The 20,424-nt window shown below is 43.1% G+C and overlaps 1 protein-coding gene across 5 annotated transcripts in view; it reads right to left on the bottom strand.

The window, feature by feature from the left end:
- The window catches only part of FRMD3 (FERM domain containing 3), a 297,724-nt gene that overhangs the window by 51,924 nt on the left and 225,376 nt on the right, over window positions 1-20,424 (bottom strand). For all 5 annotated transcript variants that reach the window (XM_012472145.2, XM_012472144.2, XM_064361621.1 and 2 more), the window contains 3 exons: window positions 10,877-10,951; window positions 10,537-10,605; window positions 2,712-2,836 (listed from right to left, as the gene is read on the bottom strand). In XM_012472145.2, the coding sequence (XP_012327568.1) occupies window positions 2,712-2,836; window positions 10,537-10,605; window positions 10,877-10,951 (269 nt within the window). The remainder of the gene's footprint in view (window positions 1-2,711; window positions 2,837-10,536; window positions 10,606-10,876; window positions 10,952-20,424) is intronic.

The raw sequence follows: 20,424 nt of genomic DNA, 5'->3' as shown, positions 1-20,424 counted from the left end.
CAGAAAAGAGCATCTTCATGTCTTCATCTTTACAGTCCACAGCAACTTGGACATGGCAAGTGTGGTCTACAGGGTGTACAACTTGTATTTGTCACAATTGTTGCATTAAGGAATGAATGAATTCCTAGCCTCTTTACATTTGGCTCTAGCTCAGAAATAAAAAGAAATGAAATATGAAAATATAGAGATGAAACAAAATTCTTCATACTGCATGTACTCAAAAGCCCAGAAATAGGGCCCATTCACAAAGGCGGAAACATCTTTGTTTAGACCTGTAATCTGTCTCTCTTCTTTTTATAAATCTGAGAAGTGTGAATCTATAAAATAGGTATCTATCTCATGGAATGCCTGAATCCCATTGCCTGACACTCAAAGACAAGAGCCATGAGGAAGAATTTGTCTAGTAACCGAGGTACAATGGTATCCAGAACACAGAGCTACATCTGTGGTGGAAATCGTACTTTGAATTTTGTGGTACCTAAGATAATTTTGCTCTTACTCTAAATTGAGAGAATCATTGTATTTTTTGAAAAATTAACAATATTGTTGTTTCTATTTCTCTTGCTTTTTAATTGAGTCTGTATCCTGAAAGGTGTTATGAATTGCCCGAACTGTAAAATCCACAAAGATGTTCTATAAAGGGACAAATCTCCTGGAGAAAATAATTTGATTTGACATTGATAGAGCTACTGTGGACTTTTTAAGAGAGACATCTATCAGTTTGGCTTTACAGCTGGTGAAAGAATTAAAGATGGTTCTTTAAATCAACTGGGAAAATTGAAAAGGTAACTTATGCGTTCCTATCCTGTCATGAGAGACTTCAAAATTTTTTTGCAGTTAATTATAATGGTTTGTCTATTGTCCATACAATTGCTATGTTAAAAACACACCTAGTATTTACCAGTGGAACCTCATTATAGAAAATGGAGCAAAACAGATGTTCCTAACAGATAATGGGATGCAGAGTCCAGAGGAAAGTTTAACCAGATTCCCTTTCACATCTTGGGCATCCTAAGGCAGCAGGGCCTAGGCTTCCATATTTTCCATCATAACCATTCAACTTGTCTGGGTCTCCAAATTGTATTCCCATCTAGGCTTCCATCTTTGCAGACAAGGTACAGTCACAATTCCAGTTGTGAGCTGCCCCTTCTCTTTTCTTCTCTATTAGCCACACCCTCTTTCCTTCAAACTTGGGATAATTATGACCTTCAGAAAAAGTGATTTTCACTCAAAGCAATATTCCAAGCATTTAGGAGGAAACTTAGAAAACCATTAGCGACCAGAAGTGAAAACTGCTTTCCTTTCATTTACAAAACACACAAAAACAGATAATCTGCTGAAAATCACAGACAAGCAACATGGACCCAGAGGCCGTTGGGCCAAGAAAATTAATTTGGCATGGAACTTTCAGAGTTCGTTGTTAAGATAGATAGCAAAAGCCATTTATAACCAGTGTATTCTCATTATTATCATCTCTTATAACCCAGTTGAAGACAACTAGTGTCTTTTAAGATCCCATCTTTCATATTTTGCACACTTTCCCTCCAACCATGGAATTTTTGGCATCCAGTTGCCCAATTCTCCTTCTAACCATTAAAGCTGCCTTTCAGAAAAGATTTGCTAGAATTTTTTACATGTCACTGCAAATTGGTTGCTGCTACCTATCTCAAGGGTATCTGCATTCCTAGCCATACCGTTATGATAGACTAGAAAGTTTTCTTCCATGAAAGAAATTCTTGCCTTTAGCTGGAGGTGAAGGTGATCTTTGGAGGACAGAGTGATCTGCCCTCCTGAAACTGCCTAGTATTCAGATTTTCAGTGATGAAACCAAAATCACATGAAGTTAAGAAAAAGCATGTTCGTATTCAAAGGTTCTAATAACTTTATTTTGTGTGCATTTGTTTTCCATTTAATTAATTAAATTAATTTAAACAAATCTTTGAAATTAATAAGAATGTGAGATGCCTGCAGGTGTTTGCAGCAAGGAGTGTGGTGAGATTCTTCCCTGAAGTCAGAAGAGTCCTTAAAAACAAACAGGATGCCTAGACACACATATATTTTTATCTTTAAAAGTATAACACATTTGGGGGCTGCAGTGGACATATCACTTTTTTTTTTAGCTTGTTTCAAAACATGTAAGTGAAAGAACAAGAACAAGAAGGTTGGGGGCATAAATGGGATGATCAGTGTAAAGATACTTGTGGAGAATTCTTTACAGCCACCAATTTAATTGTGATTACAGTGGCAAACATCACCACCCAATAGAGCTTTTGGTGACAAAGAAAATGATCTCAGTCTCAGTGCCCAATATGGCAGCCACCAGCCACATGGAGCTATTGGGCATTGGGAATCTGGCCAGTGTGATTGAGGAAATGGATTTTTAATTATAATGAATTTAAACTTAGTTTAATACAGCCACACACGGTTAATGGTTACTGTTCTGGACCGGTGTAGGTCTAACACCATTAGTCCTTTCATATTTAATTTTAGTAATACTTTATACCAATGAACTCTCTCCAGGAGACACTAATAGAGCTCCCAGTATAACACAGCCTCCAGCTGCAAAAAACTTATTTACTAAAAACATAGTTTACAGCTCACTCCACCTCACACACTAATCCATTACCCAACATGTGCAGAATTGGTGCCTCCCTTGTTCTTTCCATAGAAGGCCTACAGCGCCAGCCTTTGGGATGAAGAGACTGACTTACCCTCACCCAGAGGAAGTTCCTCTTCTTGCTCGCTGGGGGAAGGAAGCAGGGGCTGCAGGGGCTCCATGTTAATAATGAGCTGTTTGTTCAAGGAGTGGGAACTGCGGCTCTGAGAAATGTTGGCTCTGAAAACAGAAACAAGCCAGACGAGGTTGGTTTCCATCACAAACGCTGACCCCTCCATCTCAGCGGGCTGTCCAGGCTACTGCTCTGTGTCTAGAGGGAGCTACCTCTAGACACAGAGTGGATTGAGCCAGTAGTAAAGATGACATAACATTCACGACAAATGGCCCTTTCTGGCCTGACCAAATGTCCCTACGTTCTACTGCAATCCAATAAAAGAAAATACAGTTCCTCATATGTCACCAGCCCTGAGCATGCCAGGTGACAGCCTGGGCATTTTTTAAAAAAAAAAAAAAGAAAGATGAAACAAAAAGACATGGGAACTAGCTATCACTGAACTAGATATGCAGAAAGGTGAATGAAGGGCATGGCTCAGAGAAATTTAACAACCACCAACAAACAAAACCAAAAACCCCTGCCAGACAGACACAGCTATAATCTATCTTTGTGTTGTTGGATGTCCGATGTTTAATATCAGTGTTTAATATTCTCAAAGTTACACCCTACTCACTAACTGGCTGTGGCTCTGTTTTCTCCTTTGGCAAGGAGCATGCAAGGTGTGTCAGTGGCTGAGGCCAGCAGCAGATGGCAAGGAAACTGTGCAGGTATCTCGTTAAGCCTATTGGTTGGCATCTGGGGCACCTGCTTGCTCTACCTGCTGCAGAGATACTAGATGCTTGCCCTAGTCTGCCTGCAGGTTTGAGCACCCTTCCCCACTCCCCATACTTGCTGTCAAAACCAAAACCAGTGCATACTTTGAAAGGAAGTCAAATGTTTCCTTCCCCTGGAAGCCTTTCAGGATTTGCTCCTCCCAACACACTCAATCTCAGTCTGTCTCTCTCTCTCTCTCTCTCTCTCTCTCTCTACTTTCTCTTCTTTCATAACTCAATGAATTTTTCACCTCAGTCTCTCTCTAGTTATTGGAGTACAGATCATCCCCACCTTGATAAACACCTTAAGGGCAGAGACTGAGCTAGCCATACCCGTGCATCTCACTTGCCACCTTGTGAAAATATGTTCAGGCTTGAAACTGAAGTAAACTGAATGCAGTCCTGGCTTGACATATGTTGCCATTTCAGCCTGGTCAGAGTGTTCCCTAGGTGGGCTGACGGGACTACCTTCTAGCCTGAGTGTTTCTGTTGGGTAAGAGGAGGGGGATCAAGATGCCTGCTAGCATCTTGAATCAAAAGCTCCCATGGCTGGCACTGGCTAGAAAGGAAATTTATGAAGACTTGCTTAGCATGGAGTCTTTTTCTTCATTATTTCATTTTATAGTCATTTACTCTGCAGCTGCTATATACATATTGGACATTCTGCTTCATTCTAGGGAACTGCAGTCCTCACCTTAAGTAATTCACTGTCCAAACCATGATTTTCAAACTTTGTGGTCTGAGACCTACATTAAGAAATACATTTTATGTAATCTGCCTCTACCCAAACACACAGGAAGAAGCACAACTGAAATTCATGTTTTATGTAACAATAGTTACATATCTATGTATAATTCACTATTTTTTTTTCAATTCTACTTCATTTTGTTTTAACTGCTGGTCTTGATCATTACTTTATTTCTTAACTCTTTTTTTTTAATTTTTTTTTTTTTTTTTGAGACAGAGTCTCACTCTGTCACCCAGGCTGGAGTGCAATGGAGTGATCTCAGCTCACTACAACCTTTGCCTCCTGGGTTCAAGCAATTCTCCTGCCTCAGCCTCCTGAGTAGCTAGGATTACAGGTACTTGCCACCGTGCACAGCTAATTTTTGTATTTTTAGTAGAGACAGGATTTCATCACCATGTTGACCAGGCTGGTCTCGAACTCCTGACCTAAGGTGATCTGCCCACCTCAGCCTCCCAAAGTGCTGGGACTACAGGTATGAGATACCACACCTGGCCTCATGACTCCTTAATGTGCTATAGTCACAGCTGGAACACCATGTCTCTCATGAAGGTGACTGATGGCCTGGGTCCCATGGGAACACAAAGGAGGGGACCTAATTCTATGTGAGTGAGGACACAGCCAGGGATGACCTTCCAAGAGAAGTGGTGCCTGCAGCATGTTCTGGTGAGCACAGTGCTTTTTACAGGGAAAGAATCATAGATAGAGAAATCTTTACAGAAGGAAGGAGGGGAGGGAGAGAGGAAGGGAGGGATTAAAATTTCCCATGAGTAGTTTCCTCTTTTATTGTGAAGAGTTCTCAGTTTTCTAGCTCTCCTGGGATTTCTTCTGGCCATGACTCATGACTATGATTCTAGCTCTGTGAAGCACAACATATTGTCATTCCTGTTAGCTTTCTGACCTCTGAAAAGCCCATCCATCCATTCTTTCCCAAGCAATTCTGAATTGATCTGCTCCACCTCTGACTGTCCATGCCAGCTGAGCTGGCTGCTGTTCCTATCCCCAGGAATCACTGCTTATGCCACAATGATGAGCCCTTGGTGGGCCTTTACGAGCTTATTTTGCTCCCCATCAGCCCTCCTTCCAACATTCTTCAGCTGGAGATACCAAGCCATCTTGCTGCCCCACCCCACAACTAGCAATGTCCAGACAACTGCATAGCTTTAAGACAGGCTGGGCTCACCAGGCTGATACCCAGAAGTGAGTCTGCCTTGGCACTGGATAGCCAGAAGGATGCCAGCTCAGCCCCTACATTCACAGGCTCCTGCTGCTCTGTGGTAGCAGAGGGCCACGGCCACGGACAGGGGCATATAGGGTGTGCCTCGTATTAGACCAGATGACTCCTGCTGTGGATTACAACACTGAGACTCTCCAATAATATGACTCAGAGAAGAACATTTCTTCCCTGATAAGTATAAGACTCAGATAAACCCAAAGGTGAATACAACTAGGAATTTCCCTGGAGTACAAAGAATCCAGGGCTCCAAGCCCAATGTCAGACACTTTGACAGCATAGGGGAAAGAATTAACAAAATTAGAAAACAACATGCCAAGTCTCCCATCCTTCCCTACTGTGATGGCCTGAGTGTCTGTATCCCCTTAAAATTCACTGGTTGAAACCTAATCTCCAATGTAATGGTATTAAGAGGTGGGGCCTTCAGGAGGTGATTAGGTCACAATCACACGGATAGAATTAGCATCCTTATAAAACGGGTCTGAGAGAGCTTGTTTCCCCTTCTGCCATGTGCAGACACAGCAAGAAGGCACTGTCTATGAGAAACCAGGCCCTTGCCAGATATTGAATCCACTAGTGTCTTGATCTTGGACTTCCCAGCCTCTAGAAGTGTGAGAAATAAATTTCTGTTGTCTATAAGCCACCCAATCTATGGTATTTTGTTATGGCTTCCTAACCAGACTAATAAATCTACCAACTCCTTTAAACTAAAATTTATACCTTCTTACCCAATTCTCTCCTTAAACTTTTTTAAAGGTGCCAACTGATCCTGGCTTCATTTAAAGCAAGAGCCCGCCAGCACAATTGAACTAATGACAAATATAACATCAGAATTTGAATGACCCTCTACTTTTCACTTGCAAAGTGGTTTGTATATGCATTACCTCATTTTTTTTCTCAGTGTGTCTTGCCTAAGATAGGCAAGGTAAATATCATATTTGCAGATGAAAAACTGAGACTTGGGGAGCTTATGTCACATGACTAAAGAGCTTATATGGGCAGACTTAGGACTCAAAGCCAGATAATCTGATTCCTGGCCCAAGGCTTTTCTATGCCCCACACTGCCTTTCTGTGTGATTTAGCCTGCAATGTCCCAAAGGAGACTCTGCTCGCTACCCCTGCTATCCCCCTGTTTCTGGCTACATGAAGTCCCACTGTGTCAGGCACTTTTTAAAGTATGTGCAGATGTCCCAGACAGCTTCCCCTCTGCCCTTCCACCTGATCTCCTGAGGTAACTGTGTTTATGCCTGGGGTCTCCCCAGGCCAGGCTAGGACACATGCCATGTTTCTCCAATCTCAGAACCCATCTATCGGATGACTCAGCAAAAATGTCTGGCCCACTTTGCAGCCCACTCATGCACGTACTCCCAGGACAGAATGGTCTCCAAATAAAGCTGCTATTAGGAACTCTACTGAAGTAGAAAGGTTTCCTTTGGGAACTACAATTATATTCTAATATTGGCAAATGTGGTTTGGATATACTTTACCCCATTTGTTTTTCTCATTGTACTTGTAAGACAGGCAAGAAAAATACCATATTTACAGGTAAGGAAACTGACATTATGTAACTCAACTAAAAGATGCTTATAAGGGGAGACTCAGGACTCAAAAATGGTAGCATAAAACAGTGACTAAACTGAGGCTCCTGGACTTCCTGCATCCCTCCTTGAAATAAAAACAAGTAGTTCCAGCCTCTATAAACTATCTGAGGGATTTTAATGTCAATGTATCTGTCATATTCCAGTTTTCATTTTTGGATGAGAGATGGTAGCAATATTGTCACCACCTCATATTTGTATGGCACTTTATAATTTTTAAAGCACTTTATTTTAATACTCATAACAAAGCCTAGAAGTTGGGCAAAGTGATGCTGTAAATCTCATTTTATAGATGAGTAAGCCCATGATCTGAGAAGTGATTTACCCAAGGACATACAGCTGCCAAGCAACACAGCTAAGATCGGAACACACTCATGACCCCTATACAGATGCTTGTGTCAAGAACAAATGCTGCCTTGGAGTGTTTCCTGGTGGTGGCTGCTATGCCCAGGTGGCTCACACAACCATCCCTGGGCTCACCAAGCGACAGCCCTCTGCCTCACTGGGCCTCTGGAATGGGCAGATGATTGTCACCCAGTGGCCAGTTCAGGAGAGTTTGGCTTGGGGATCTTGTCATCAATAATGACCAGCAAGATACCATCAGAGTTAGCTTTTGCTCTTTTTGAAGAAAAAGAAAAATTCTGAGAAAGTGTTCTCAGTCTGCTTGTTTCTCCACATAAACACACACACCTCAGCAGATGTAGGTGTCTGTGAACTTGCCATTATTTGAAGAGTAGAATCTCAGAATATGAAGAAAATTCACCCATTAAAGCCTTATCATCACCATTCTAGACTCATGATCATCTCTGAATGCCCACCACAAGAGGAGAGCTTATTACTACATTCTCACTTTTGACCAGCAACTTCAAAGAAACCAAAATAATTTGAAAATAAAACAGTTGTCCAAGAGGAACAATTTCCTACCACACAACCAGCTATTGGTACGGAAGGAGGACTTGCCTGCATGAAGGTTTCACACATCACTATGGCTCTGACCACAATGCTGTCTCTGGGGAGGTTGAGGTCCCTGGGGCAGCACCTTGGACAGATCTCACATCAAAGAAAATGACAGAGGTGCTGCTGTCCTCCCATACTCCTAGGTCATGCGTTCATTCAACAGGTATATACTGACCTCTACTATGTGCCAAGCACTGTGTTAGGTGCTAGGGGACATGGAGATGACCAAGACAGACACGGTCCTTTTGTCCCAGTGGTTGCTTTGCAGCATTACATTAATCAAATTCTTCCTGGTGTTGTCAGAGATTTGAGAGATGCTGCAAAGAACCACAGGGGCATCCTAAGGATGTGAACTCAACAGTCTTTCATAAACCCGGGGGGAGGTAGAAGAGAAAGAGCATGCAAAGCAGGTGTTAAGCCCCTAAATCCTTGTTTGCAGTAATATCTTGGGAGATTTTAGAAGATTCCAGAAAAGGGAAACTATGATTTGGTGGATGGATGCCTCAGCATGTGTCCACTTTCCTCCCACTCTGGGGTTCAGTCCACTCCAAGAAAAGTGCTTCATTCCAGCAAGGCTGCTCCCTTCACCCTTCCACCTGTTACCAAGAGCCTGGCTGCTCTAAGTGTGGCCCATGGACCAGCCACATGGCCATCATCTGAAAATATGTTAGAATTACAGACTCTGAAGCATTACTCCAGGCTTCTTGAATCAGAATCTGATTTTAACAGAATCCCAAAGTGATCCCTGTGCAAGTTACAATTTGAGAAAACCTGAGCTTTTTAGCTTTTTAGCCTTGGTTTCCATAAATTATTCAAACCTCAATTTACAAGAGAAGTATTTTTAAAAATTCTTTATTGACCTCATTAACCATCCATAGATGGTAACTATGAGACTCAAAAAGCCTTATTTTTTGGAATATGTTTCTCTGAAAGTTTCCTGCTTTGTAAAAAAAAAAAAAAAAAAAAAAAAAAAAAAAAAATTTCTTGCTTCGTGTTTGTGATATCGGGAGAACTCCCTCAACATCAAGTATTTAAGATCAAACATTTGACCTTCAACCTGGAAGAATAAAATCCATGCTGACCCACTTGGGGTAGTTCTCCCTCCACTACCAGCTTCTAAGAAAATGCCAGGTGCTCTCAGGGTGCTACAGAGAAAAACGCTGAGAACACAGCAGCAGGACACTGGAGTTCTAGGCTTAGGTCTGCCATCAAAAAAGTTAGAACCTTGGATAAATGACTTAACTTGTTTAAGACCCAAGTTTCTTTGTCTACAGAACAGAACCATCAAACTAGGCAATCCCTGAGGTCATTTCCAGTTCAAAGATTCTGAAAGGGATGAAATGATATGTTTTATCACTTCCCCTTCATTTCTATTGCATTGAATAACTACAATTTGGGAAAGAGGAGGGAACCATGAGACTTTTCTCATTGGTGGACAGGCTGTAAGACTTTCAGGAATTGCACCAACGTGCATGCAGCCAAGGTGCTCCAGCCTCTCTCATCCTGTAGTCTTCTGCTTCTTAAAGTGCAATAGACTGGTTTTGCAGACTTTCATGTTACACCTCCTCATCAGGTCACCCCAAAGCAGGAATGATTTTCTTCTGTACACATCTACATGAGGTATTGTGCCAACTGCACTTCTGCTCCTCAGTGCGGGAGAGAAGTGCCATCTGGATGCTTCTCCAGGCTGGCTCGGCCACACTTCTGTGGGACCACAGCATCCTCCTGCCCAACAACCCCAAGGGACAGGGTGGAGAGGCACCCAGCCCACTTAGTCACCCTGAAAATGGAGGAAACTGGACAAATCCAAGCATAAAAAAACTACCTCTGGGTTTCAAAGATGAGGAAGAAATGGAAGGTGCAAACCAGTGTGTGTGTGACTTTTTAAATAATTTAGCTCATGGTGATCTTTCCTTAAAAAGTGGGAGGCATCATGATGAGAATGTTCAACTTTATATATGCAGCATATTTGAGGTTTAGGATAGGCAACGATTTGTGTGAATTGTTGTAAAGTCCAATATGGCAAGAGAAGATCTGATTCTCAAGAATTACTGCATATTGTCACCTTCATGGAGGTGTGTACTCTTGAGCCAACAATGACCAAATCCTTCATTCTTCTGCATGGCCATAGAGAGTAATGGCCCCATGAAAGGTAAGCCTGAAGTCAGGCCAACAGGAACCAGCCAAATATGATGAACACAGTCAGGAACAGAGAACTCCTAAGAGAATGAGATGACAGTTTCGCCAGGCGATTAAGAGGCTGAGATGACAGAGTTTAGCCAGGCAATGCCATAGCATCCTGCTTGTTCAGGTGACACTCCAGACCTAATCAATGACTCTCCACAGAGCACATAAAGTGGAGCCCAGCTGTGCTCATGCCACGGCCCAGCCAAATCTGAGTGTGATGTCTAAGGAAGTATGTCCTTCTCTAATGCCAGATGTCACTAGGGATGTTACAGAGGATTTGGAAATGCCAGCATTTAAAGCCACCTGGAACCCAGAGTACTCATCCACTCACCTGTGCACCTCAGGAGGCTCCCTCTGGATCTTGGAACTGGCCTCCACCACCTCTTTGGCAACTTTCCCACTACAAAAAAACAGAAACACAAGTGTATGCACACATACTCAGGGAAGAATGGGAGGAGTATGCACAAACGTCTTTGTTAACTTCACAGGGGTCTGATCCAGCTACAGAAAGCACGAGGGGTGCCCTGAGAGCATAAGAGAGCAATGAAGTGGAAATGGAAGACTCAAATAGAGGCACAAGCCAAAGGCCACTTATTTACAAGTGAAATTTTGAAATGAAAATGGCTGCCCCATCCCCACCCCATCACTGAAATGGAATCATTGGTACCCACCTATATCGAAATCTACTTCCTTTAAAAAATATCTTGCTGCTCGACACAGTCTTGATCTGACTGGATTTTGCATACCTTTAAGAAAAAGCAAAGCACAGGTGTAAGGATACTGGGAAGTCCACTTACAACATGCTATAGAGCTGTGGTGATGGGGTATTTTGACTGCGAGAAAGAAATGTACATTACCTCGTGACTCAGCCCGGATTTGCACAAACTAAAAGAAAAGCTTCACAAAACAATAGTTACTTTCACTATGTGTATTGCATTCTAATATTTTCTATCCTATTTCCTTTCATTCTTTTTAAATTCATGACCCACATATTGGGTTTCATTATTCATTAGTGGGTTTCATTATTCATTAGTGGGTCACAACCTGCAAAAAAGACTGGGCAGTGATGATCAGAAAGAATTTTCCCCTAATTTCTATCTGAAGATATGGAGAAGAGGGAATTTTATGACATGGTATCACAGTAAGTTCATGGGTATTAGGGCACTTTGCTGCCTATTCCTGTATCCACAGTGCAGCAGAAAATGGCTTCCTGGCAACAGAGGTCACTATGCCACGAAGAACTCACTGTGCATTGCCCAAGTGAGGGAACAAGGGTCCCGCATCACCACAGGAATGGTCACTGGCTTCTGTGTCACCATGACCCAGTGCCCTTTAAAAGAACCCACAGTGGTAGATGACTAAGATACACGAGGCAGAAGCTGTCCAGCCAAAAACTGATTCAGCACCTCTGAACCCTACTCATAAATAAGAACAAAACAACAACACACTGAAAAGCAATCTAGAGCCTGGGCTGCCAGGATGCTGCACACAGGGCACTAAATTACTGTGACAGCTGAGGATGGCTCTACAGCAGTCACTTCAAGCCTTGTACAATTAAATACAACAAGTTAGAACAGGTATCAGAGAGTTCAGATCATTGAAAATATTGATAGTCACAAAATCTTAAACACATACAGACAAAATCAATATGATCTGTAGCATCCTGAGCAAAGACATGCACAGAGCCAGGGAAGTTTCAGTGTAGTGATCCCCACCCATGAGCCTCCAGAAGCTTCCTTTATTGGCTCAGCAATTTTTAACTGAGTGCCAAACGCTGCTCCGTACACCAGCATAAATATGGGAAAGACACATGGCTGATCTAGCCTGGGGGCCAGAGAAGGTACCCTGAGGAAGGGACAGCTGAGCTGAGATCCAGGGGCCGGAAGGTGTTAACCAGGGCACAGTGGTAAGCTGTGGTGGATATGCCCAGCAGAGAGCCAGCAGGCACAACAGCCATCAGCCTAAACATCTGAGGAACTAAAAAGACAATTATTCTAAGTGAAGCAACTCAGGAATGGAAAACCAAAAATTCTATGTTCTCACTTCTAAGTAGGAGCTAAGCTATGAGTACACAAAGGCATACAGAGTGATATGATGGACTTTACAGACTCAGAAAGGAGAGGGTAGTAGGGAGCCAGGGATAAAAGCTACACATTAGGTGCAATGTACACTAACTGACAGGTGCACCAAAATCTCAGAATTCTCCACAATATAATTCAGCTGTGTAATCATCAACTACCTGTACCCCAAAAGGTATTGAAATCTAAAAAAAATAAATGAAATAAAATACATTTTAAAAAGACTCAACGTACATTTCCCCATGTTATTATTACTACATGCACACACATACACGCACACATTTTTTCTTTTCCTAATAAAGAAAAGTTAATGTACAGATGTACAAAGTAGAATAAGGCAAACTTGGACAGAGAGCCAGAATCCAATTTCCCAGGATCGGACCTTAAATGGTCCCTGTTAAGGATCTTGGTCTTTATCAAAGGACCAATGGAAAGCCATAGTAACAATCTTTTGCAAAGAAGCCCCTTCCCACACATCTGTGTAAACAGCCCAAGATGATACAGAAGGGCACTGGCCACAAACAATAAGCAGGGAGAGTAAGACGGGCAGGGAGAGCACAGGTCTTGGCAGGGGGATCCTGTCGGGGAAGGACCAAGATAAGACAGTGCAAGACCCCTGAGGACCCACAGGGGCACATGAGAGCCACACCTTGAGGGGTCCCTGCAGTGCACTGGCCAGAGCTTCCTTCCAGACCACACCCACTCAAGAGGCTAGAAACCCCCACCAAGCCGCACTGAGGTGGTCCCAGTTGTGCCCTCCTCCTCCTCCTATGAGGAGGCCCATCTGTACCCCCTAAGACTCCTCACCAGCTCTGCAGAACTGTGGACTTGACACTTCATCTACTGAAGCCTGAGAAAAGGATAATCACCTCTGCCCTCTCCCCATCTTCTTGGCAGGGTTGCTCCCAAGTCCTCAGAGGTAGGGAGAAGAGAAAGCTTTAAAGAAGCTTCTATTTTTATTATTATTATATTATTAATTACAGGTTCCTAAAGATCCTTGAGACAAAGTGGTCAGCTAAAAAAAAAAAAAAAAAAGATTGAATTCCTTAATTGGGTTTTTGAAATTCAAACTGAACACTGTGCCCATTCTACAACACTGTGCCAAGCGACACATGAAGCCAGCGCAGTCATTAGTCAACCTCCTGGCCACTCAGGGCCTGTAGGGCAGAGGCAGTGGCTCTTTTTCACTAGTGTGGCCTCAGCTCTGGCTCTTCCAGGCCTCAAGAGGAAGCCACTACCATCCGCTCAAACCCAGACTGGCCGCGTACTGGGAAGTCTCAGTCTCAGCAATGCTTCCCAAAAGCCCTCAAAGTGACTCAAGAGAAGCAGGTCAAAAGATACATTTCACAAAGAAGGCCAGTAGCCACCTGCTCAGGATGAGCAGACAGAAAAGACTGTGCTTCTTTCTGGCAGTGGGTTCCCCTGGAGGAGTGTCTATAGGTGATCTGATTTGCTCAGAGACACTTTCCTGAGAGAATTCCCACAAATCCTCTGCCATCCCAAATGTCCAGGTGAACTCCCAGAGTGTTTCTGTTGAGATATTCAGTGGAATTTTAACAGGGAGTTTATGCTGAGAGCTCAAATGACATACATACACTGGGAATTGGGAAACAAGGTTGTCGCGGGGAGGGGAGTGAACAGGGGAGAGAGAATGATGGCCAGGTTAAAGTACATGAATTTCAGAGTACCAGCTCCCACACCTGGATGGGCATCAGCACACCTGGAACAGGTATTAAAAACACAGGCTCTCAGGCTTGATCATGGGAGATTCTGCTTCAGTAGGTCTGAAGATTCTGCTTCAGTAGGTCAAGCACCCTAAGGAGATTCCAAGAAGTTCGCTTGCATTTGAGAACCTCTGTGCCCCCAAATTCTCCTTGGATGACCCAAGAGGTGACATTTCACCTGAAAGAACAGCGGTCCAGATTCCTATTTATGTCTGGTTCTGTGACCTTGGTCATGCGTGGCTTTGCTGAGCCTCGGTTTCTCTACGTATTGTTAAAGGGGGAGGGTGTTATAATATTTCATAGTACTCTCAGGAGGGTTACACAACAGTAAATGATTTGAAAGCACCTGGCATCATAGCTGATCATCATATAATAGTTTCCCTGCCTCCCTTCCTTCCCACCTTCCTCCCTCCCTAATATCAGTCTTAAACCTCTTTATTGCTTTCTCACTATGAAGCTACCAAAGCTAATCCTTTAAATTATATAGGTTCTAGAAAACCATGTTAAACACTCTGAAATAAAATAAAAGAGCTCTAACTCTAGCCAAAATGTTCTGAGCACTCTGTTTACCAGACTCTCCCATCAACAGCAAGCCCAGGGAAGAGTATTCTTCCCACAGAAAGCAATGAATTCACAGCCTCACTAGAACAGCAGTTCACTCTCCTACAGCCTTCTCTTCCTTTCCACCTGCCCTCTCCCACTTCAACCTCCAACTCCCATCAAAGTCCCAACACAAGAAGTATGACTATGCTCAAACATCTGACCTCACAAAGAAATCCAGATCATCTCTGCAGGAGCAGACCTCCCCTCTCCCCAGCCTGGGATTTCTCCTCCGAAACCTGCTATTCCAGGGGCTTGGATAAAGGTCAGGATAGCTACTGAGGGGAGACTGGGTGGTGCTTCAAGAGGCCACCTATAGAATTAATAACACAATTTCCCATTGAAGTCATGGTTTAGAGCTCCTGGGGTAACCATAACAATAACATTTACTACTGAGCCTTTAATATGGGCAATGCCCCATCCAAAGCACCTTTAATATGCAATTCTTTTAATCCTAATGGCTCTCTACTAGGAGGAAGGAATCCACATTTTCACACAAGGAAAATAAGGCACACAGGGGCTTACTCACTTAACCATGGTCCCAAGATAGAAGCTGCAGGAACCAGGCTGCAAATCCAAGTCTGTCTGATTTCAGCACTTAAAAAATAATGCTCTAGTCATACTGGCTCTCAAACCTTAGTGAGCAACGATCACCTGGAAGGCTTTTTAAAACACATGTCTATGTCTCTGATTCAGTAGATCTGGGGAAGAGCCCAAGAATCTGCATTTCCAACAAATTCCCGGGAGTGCTGATGCTGGTCCAGGGACCCTGCTGGGGGAATCACTGAACTAACACAATGTCTTAACCCCTGGACTGCATGTTAGCAGCAACTGGGAAGCTTTTAGCACTGCCAACACCTAGGCTCCTCATCCCAGATTCAGATTTCTCAAAATGACAGCTTTGTTGAGATATAGTTTACATACCATAAAGTTCACCCTTTTAGACTGTACACTTCGGTGGGTTTTAGTATAATTCAACAAGTTAAAAAATAGATTACAAAAGTCAGTCACCACCATCTAATACTAAAACATTTTCATCACCTCCAAAAGAAACCCCCTGTCATCGCAATGGGTATTGGCAGTCACTCCCTGCTTCCCCTCCTCATCTCACCTACTCCAACCCTAAGCCACCACTAATCTACTTCTGTCTCTCTATATTTTAAATTTTAGATATTTCATTTCAATGGCCTCATGCAATACATGGTGCTTTGTAAATGGTTTCTTTCACTTAGCATACGGTTTCCAAGGCTCAGCCACATTGTAGTATCTATCAGTTCTTCATTCCTTTTCATGGCTGAATAAAGTATCATTGTATGGAGACACCACGTTTTGTTTATCCATTCATCAGTTGATGGACATTGGGTTGTTTTCGCTTTTTGGCTATCATGACTAATGTTGCCATGAACGCTTGTGTACAAGCTTTAGTGAAGACCCAGATTCTGCTTTAATTGGGTCTGGGATAGGAAGCAGGGACCCATAGCACCAGTATTAATAGTTTTTAAAACCTCCCCCAGGTGATGGTAATGTAGTCAGGGTTCAGAACTGCTGGTTTAGAACCCTATTACTTGCAGTGTGGTCTACAGACCCACAGTACAGCATCCCCTGGAATTTATTTAAAAATATGGACCCAGCCGGGTGCCATGGCTCATGCCTGTAATCCCAGCACTTTGGGAGGCCAAGGCAGGAGGATCACGAAGTCAGGAGTTTGAGAGCAGCCTGGCCAACATGGTGAAACCCCATCTCTACCAAAAATACAAAAAACTAAAAATAAAAAATTAGCTGGGCATGGTGGCACACTCCTTAGTCCCAGCTACTCGGGAGGCTGAGGCAGGAGAATCACTTGAACCCGGGAGGCGGAGGTTGCAGTGAGCCCAGATTGTGCCACTCCACTCCAGCCTGGCAACAGAGCGAGACTCCGAATCAAAAGAAAAAAGAAAAAAATATGGACCCTCATGCCCACCCCAGACTTTTTGAATCAGAATCCACATGTTAACCAACTCCCCAGCTCATTCATGTGTGCATTAAAGTATGAGATGCACCTGTTTAGGAAGCTAGTCTGGGTTCCTACCTACCAAGCATAATACTGTTCCTTTGACAAAATGTACACCGAACTCTGAATAAGAAATGTATTAGGGACTGCTTTTATCCCCTGCACATAATTCCATAATAAACTGGGGACAGAGAGTGTCATTTCAGCCTCAACCATGTGTCCAGTACACAGCAAAAAGCAGATGTGAGATAAAGATGCTGTGCATGAAAACATCAGTGAGCCACTGAATCTCTCAATGCATTCAGAGTGCTTTCAGTGAACCAGCACCCAGAAACAGTGAGCTCTGGGGTTGGCAGCACCACGATAGACCACACATGGTATAAAGGAAGCTACTGAATGGTGAATAAGACTGTGTCGGAGATCCCCTGGGGTCTGGAGTAGGCGGGGAAAATCAGAATTTCTGCATCTGGGCTCCATTCCCAGGCAGATCTCAGAGCCAGGGCTTTCAAAACAGATCTGTGGCTCTGGGCCAGCTGACAACCAGCCGCGCATTCACGTCCTAAAAGCACACTGGGGAATTTGCAAGCAGAGGTCCTGGGGCCTCCCCGCTCCCATGCAGGTGAAGCAAAAATGGAACAAACCATCCAGGAAACAAGAGCAGGGCCTTGCTCTGACAGCTGAAACCATTAAAATGCAGGGCCAGCGAGACAGAGCTAGAAGCAGGGCCAGGACCTCTGCCAGGGGAAGGGTGGGCACAGTGAGGAAAGCAGGCCTACCCCCTAGGTTACCAGAATCACAGCCTTCCAAATGAAAAGGAGCTGGCTCTCCGCCCAACTGGTGCTCAAAATACCCTCATGGTTAGGAGAGGGGGCAGTAATAGAGCAGCAGCTTCTGCTTATCAATGGTTTACATGCCTGGCAGAACTGAACACAGCAAGGCAGGTAATTCAACCTCATTTCAAGATAAAAAAGAAAGATGAGGCTCCAAGAGATTAAGAGCTTTGTTCCAGGCACACTGCTATAAACAACAGAATCAAGATCTAGAACCAAGCCCATTTACTTCCAAGCTTACACTAATTACACTGCACCCCAGTGGTGCAAGTAAATGCATCCAGACCAGTCCCAGTCCCATTCATTCTACAGGGGAGGAGGCTAAGGCCAGATAGTGCTAAAGTGAACTGGCCAAGGTCCCATAGCTGGGCCAGAACAAGTGATATGTGCCCTCCTTCCTCAGGAACAAGGATGGTTATGGGAAAATGGAGGAACAAAATGTTCAGGCAAATCTCAGATCACTACAAATATTCAGATTTAGAAGTCGAATGAGAGGCAAGGTAGCTTGGCTAACTATAGCCAAAGTGCCAATGCAAAGACTTGGTCAACTATATACAGTCTGTCATTTGCGCTCACAGCTAAATCCTCCAAGTCTTCTGAAGCATCCACAAGTGACTGGAAGGGACTTCTCTGACATGCCGAGTTGACCTAGTTCATGATAGAATTATCAGAATAGCTTCCTTACTAGCTGCCAGCTAATCTGCTTACACAAAATGTGCAAAACACATTCCCCAGATTGCAGGATTTTCTCTCCCTCTCTCCTCTTTTTTCAGTTTTGTTTTTGCCTTTATTTAACTCCATCTCCCAACTGACTTCCTCGCATATGATGAAACAAAGTGTGTGAAATATCAAATAAATGTCTCCAAGTTATTCTTTGATATGGACCCAGTAATTTCACTAAAGGATCTTCAAGTCTCTGCCAAAGTCCTTCCAAGCAAGACTTGCCATGTGGCTCTAAAGGAAGGCCTGTCTGCTGGGTGTTCTCCTGTATCACCCCTCCCATAGTCCTGTCTGCACATCAAGAACGATCAGCCACACCTACTGCACCTCTGTTGCCTCTTTCACACCAGTCAAGTCCTCCGTGTCTGGCCCCAAGACCTCCTGGTCCCTTATCACCTCTTTTTCTACCTCATCTACCCTCTGCTCCAAACTTGTAGCCACTCATACCCCCTAAAATGCATCTTATACATTCCTGCCATGGTATCTTACTGGAGCTGAGATGCCCTTCCTCCACCTAACAGGTTCTTCTACCTCCTAGCTCCCCTGGCAGCAAGACTCACCACCCCCCTCTGGAGTCCTCTCTAGCTTTTTTTCCCCCGCCTCTTGGTCTCCTACATGAAATAACAATCTCCTGAAGATAGGAACCATGCCTTTTCAATTCAAGCTAGTAAGCATGTTTTCAATGCCTGAGATCTCCAGGAAATAAACAGAAAAGCAGAACCTAATTCCTGCCCTCAGAGAGCTCAAATCTATTACAGATCTGACATGCCGGTATGTAAAAATCTACAATCCAATAAAGATCTTGGAGAGTGACTGCTCCATGAGTATATAGTTTCCTTTTGGGATTGATGAAAATGTTTGGAAATAGATAGAAATGATGGTTGGACAGCATTCTAAACATACTTTGCCACTGAATTGTATACTTTAAAGTAATTAATTTTATGTTATATAACTTTAACCTAAATAAAAATCGCAAATACAGGTTAGAAAAATAGAGATCAGATCGAGTACAGATACATATATATATATATCTGTATACCTGTAATAAAATCATGTTAATAGATTTTGTTTTTGCCTTGTTTCTTCACTCCATTTATTAATTCCCTCATATGCAAGAAAATATTCATTGAAAATAACTAACTGAACATCTCTAAGTTATCCTTTGACAGGAACCAGATGATATCATTAAAGAAAGAACAGAAGAGTTCCAAAAGCTTGGGCAACGAAAACAATGTGTCAGGTCTTCAAAAAGCTAAATATAGAGTTACCCTATGACCCAGCAGTTCCATTCTAGGTATATGCCGAAGAGAACTGTCCACACAAAAATGTGTATCCAATGCTCGTGGCAGCATTACTCACAGTAGCTAAAAAAAGGGCACAACCCCAGTGACCATCTGATGAATGGATAAACAAAATGTGGTCTACTGAATCAACACAGTATCATTGAGTCATAAAAAGGAATGAAGTACTGAGAGATGCTATAATATGGGTGAACTTTGGAGACATTTGTGCCACAGGCACAAAAGGCCACATCGCTTATGACTGCATTTATATAAAATGTTTATAATAGGTAAATTCATAAAAACAGAAAGTAGATTAGTGGTTGCCAGGGGCTGGGGAGAGGATGAAATGGGGAACGTTTGCTAATTAGTATCGGGTTTCTTTGGGGAGTGATAAAAATATTCTGGACTTAGATAGTGATAATGGCTATATCACTCTGAATTACACTAAAAACTGTGAAACTGTGTACTTTAAAGGGGTAAATTTTATGGCATGTAAATTAGATTTCCATTTTAAAAATAATTTTTTAAAAACAAAATAAAAAAAATTCAGGCTCCAATTAAAGACTAAGAGCATCAAACCCTCTGTGTGCATTTTGTGGGTCATCTCACCCAGAGGTGTTCAAATTATGCTCCTGGGTTTTCCCAGGACTGACGGGTTTCCTGGGACACAAGGATATCAGTGATAAACCCAGGAAAGGCACAGGCAACCTGGACAACTGTTGACTCAAACTCCTGAAGAGTCACAAGCAATGGGTCAAGAGTCTTCAATCTCCAATCCCAACCAAAGCCCCATCTACAACCACAACTTCTCTTTTTATCTCTTTTACATACTGGGCTTTGCCTACACTTAGATTAAGGAAAAGTATTCTGTGGCTAAAACTGGTTTCGAAATCATTATCCAAGCCATCATTCTCCCAACGGTTCTCATCAGCCAAAGCCCAGGAGGTTCAGAGACAGCATTTTCAGGGAGACGAGTCTAATGAGCAAGACAGAA

Source organism: Aotus nancymaae, unplaced genomic scaffold (assembly GCF_030222135.1).
Source record: "Aotus nancymaae isolate 86718 unplaced genomic scaffold, 86718_ANA_hifiasm-v0.15.2.pri h1tg000041l, whole genome shotgun sequence".
Lineage (NCBI taxonomy): Eukaryota > Metazoa > Chordata > Mammalia > Primates > Aotidae > Aotus > Aotus nancymaae.
Note: the sequence above shows the minus strand (reverse complement) of the source record. Positions and strands in the feature narration are given on the sequence as shown.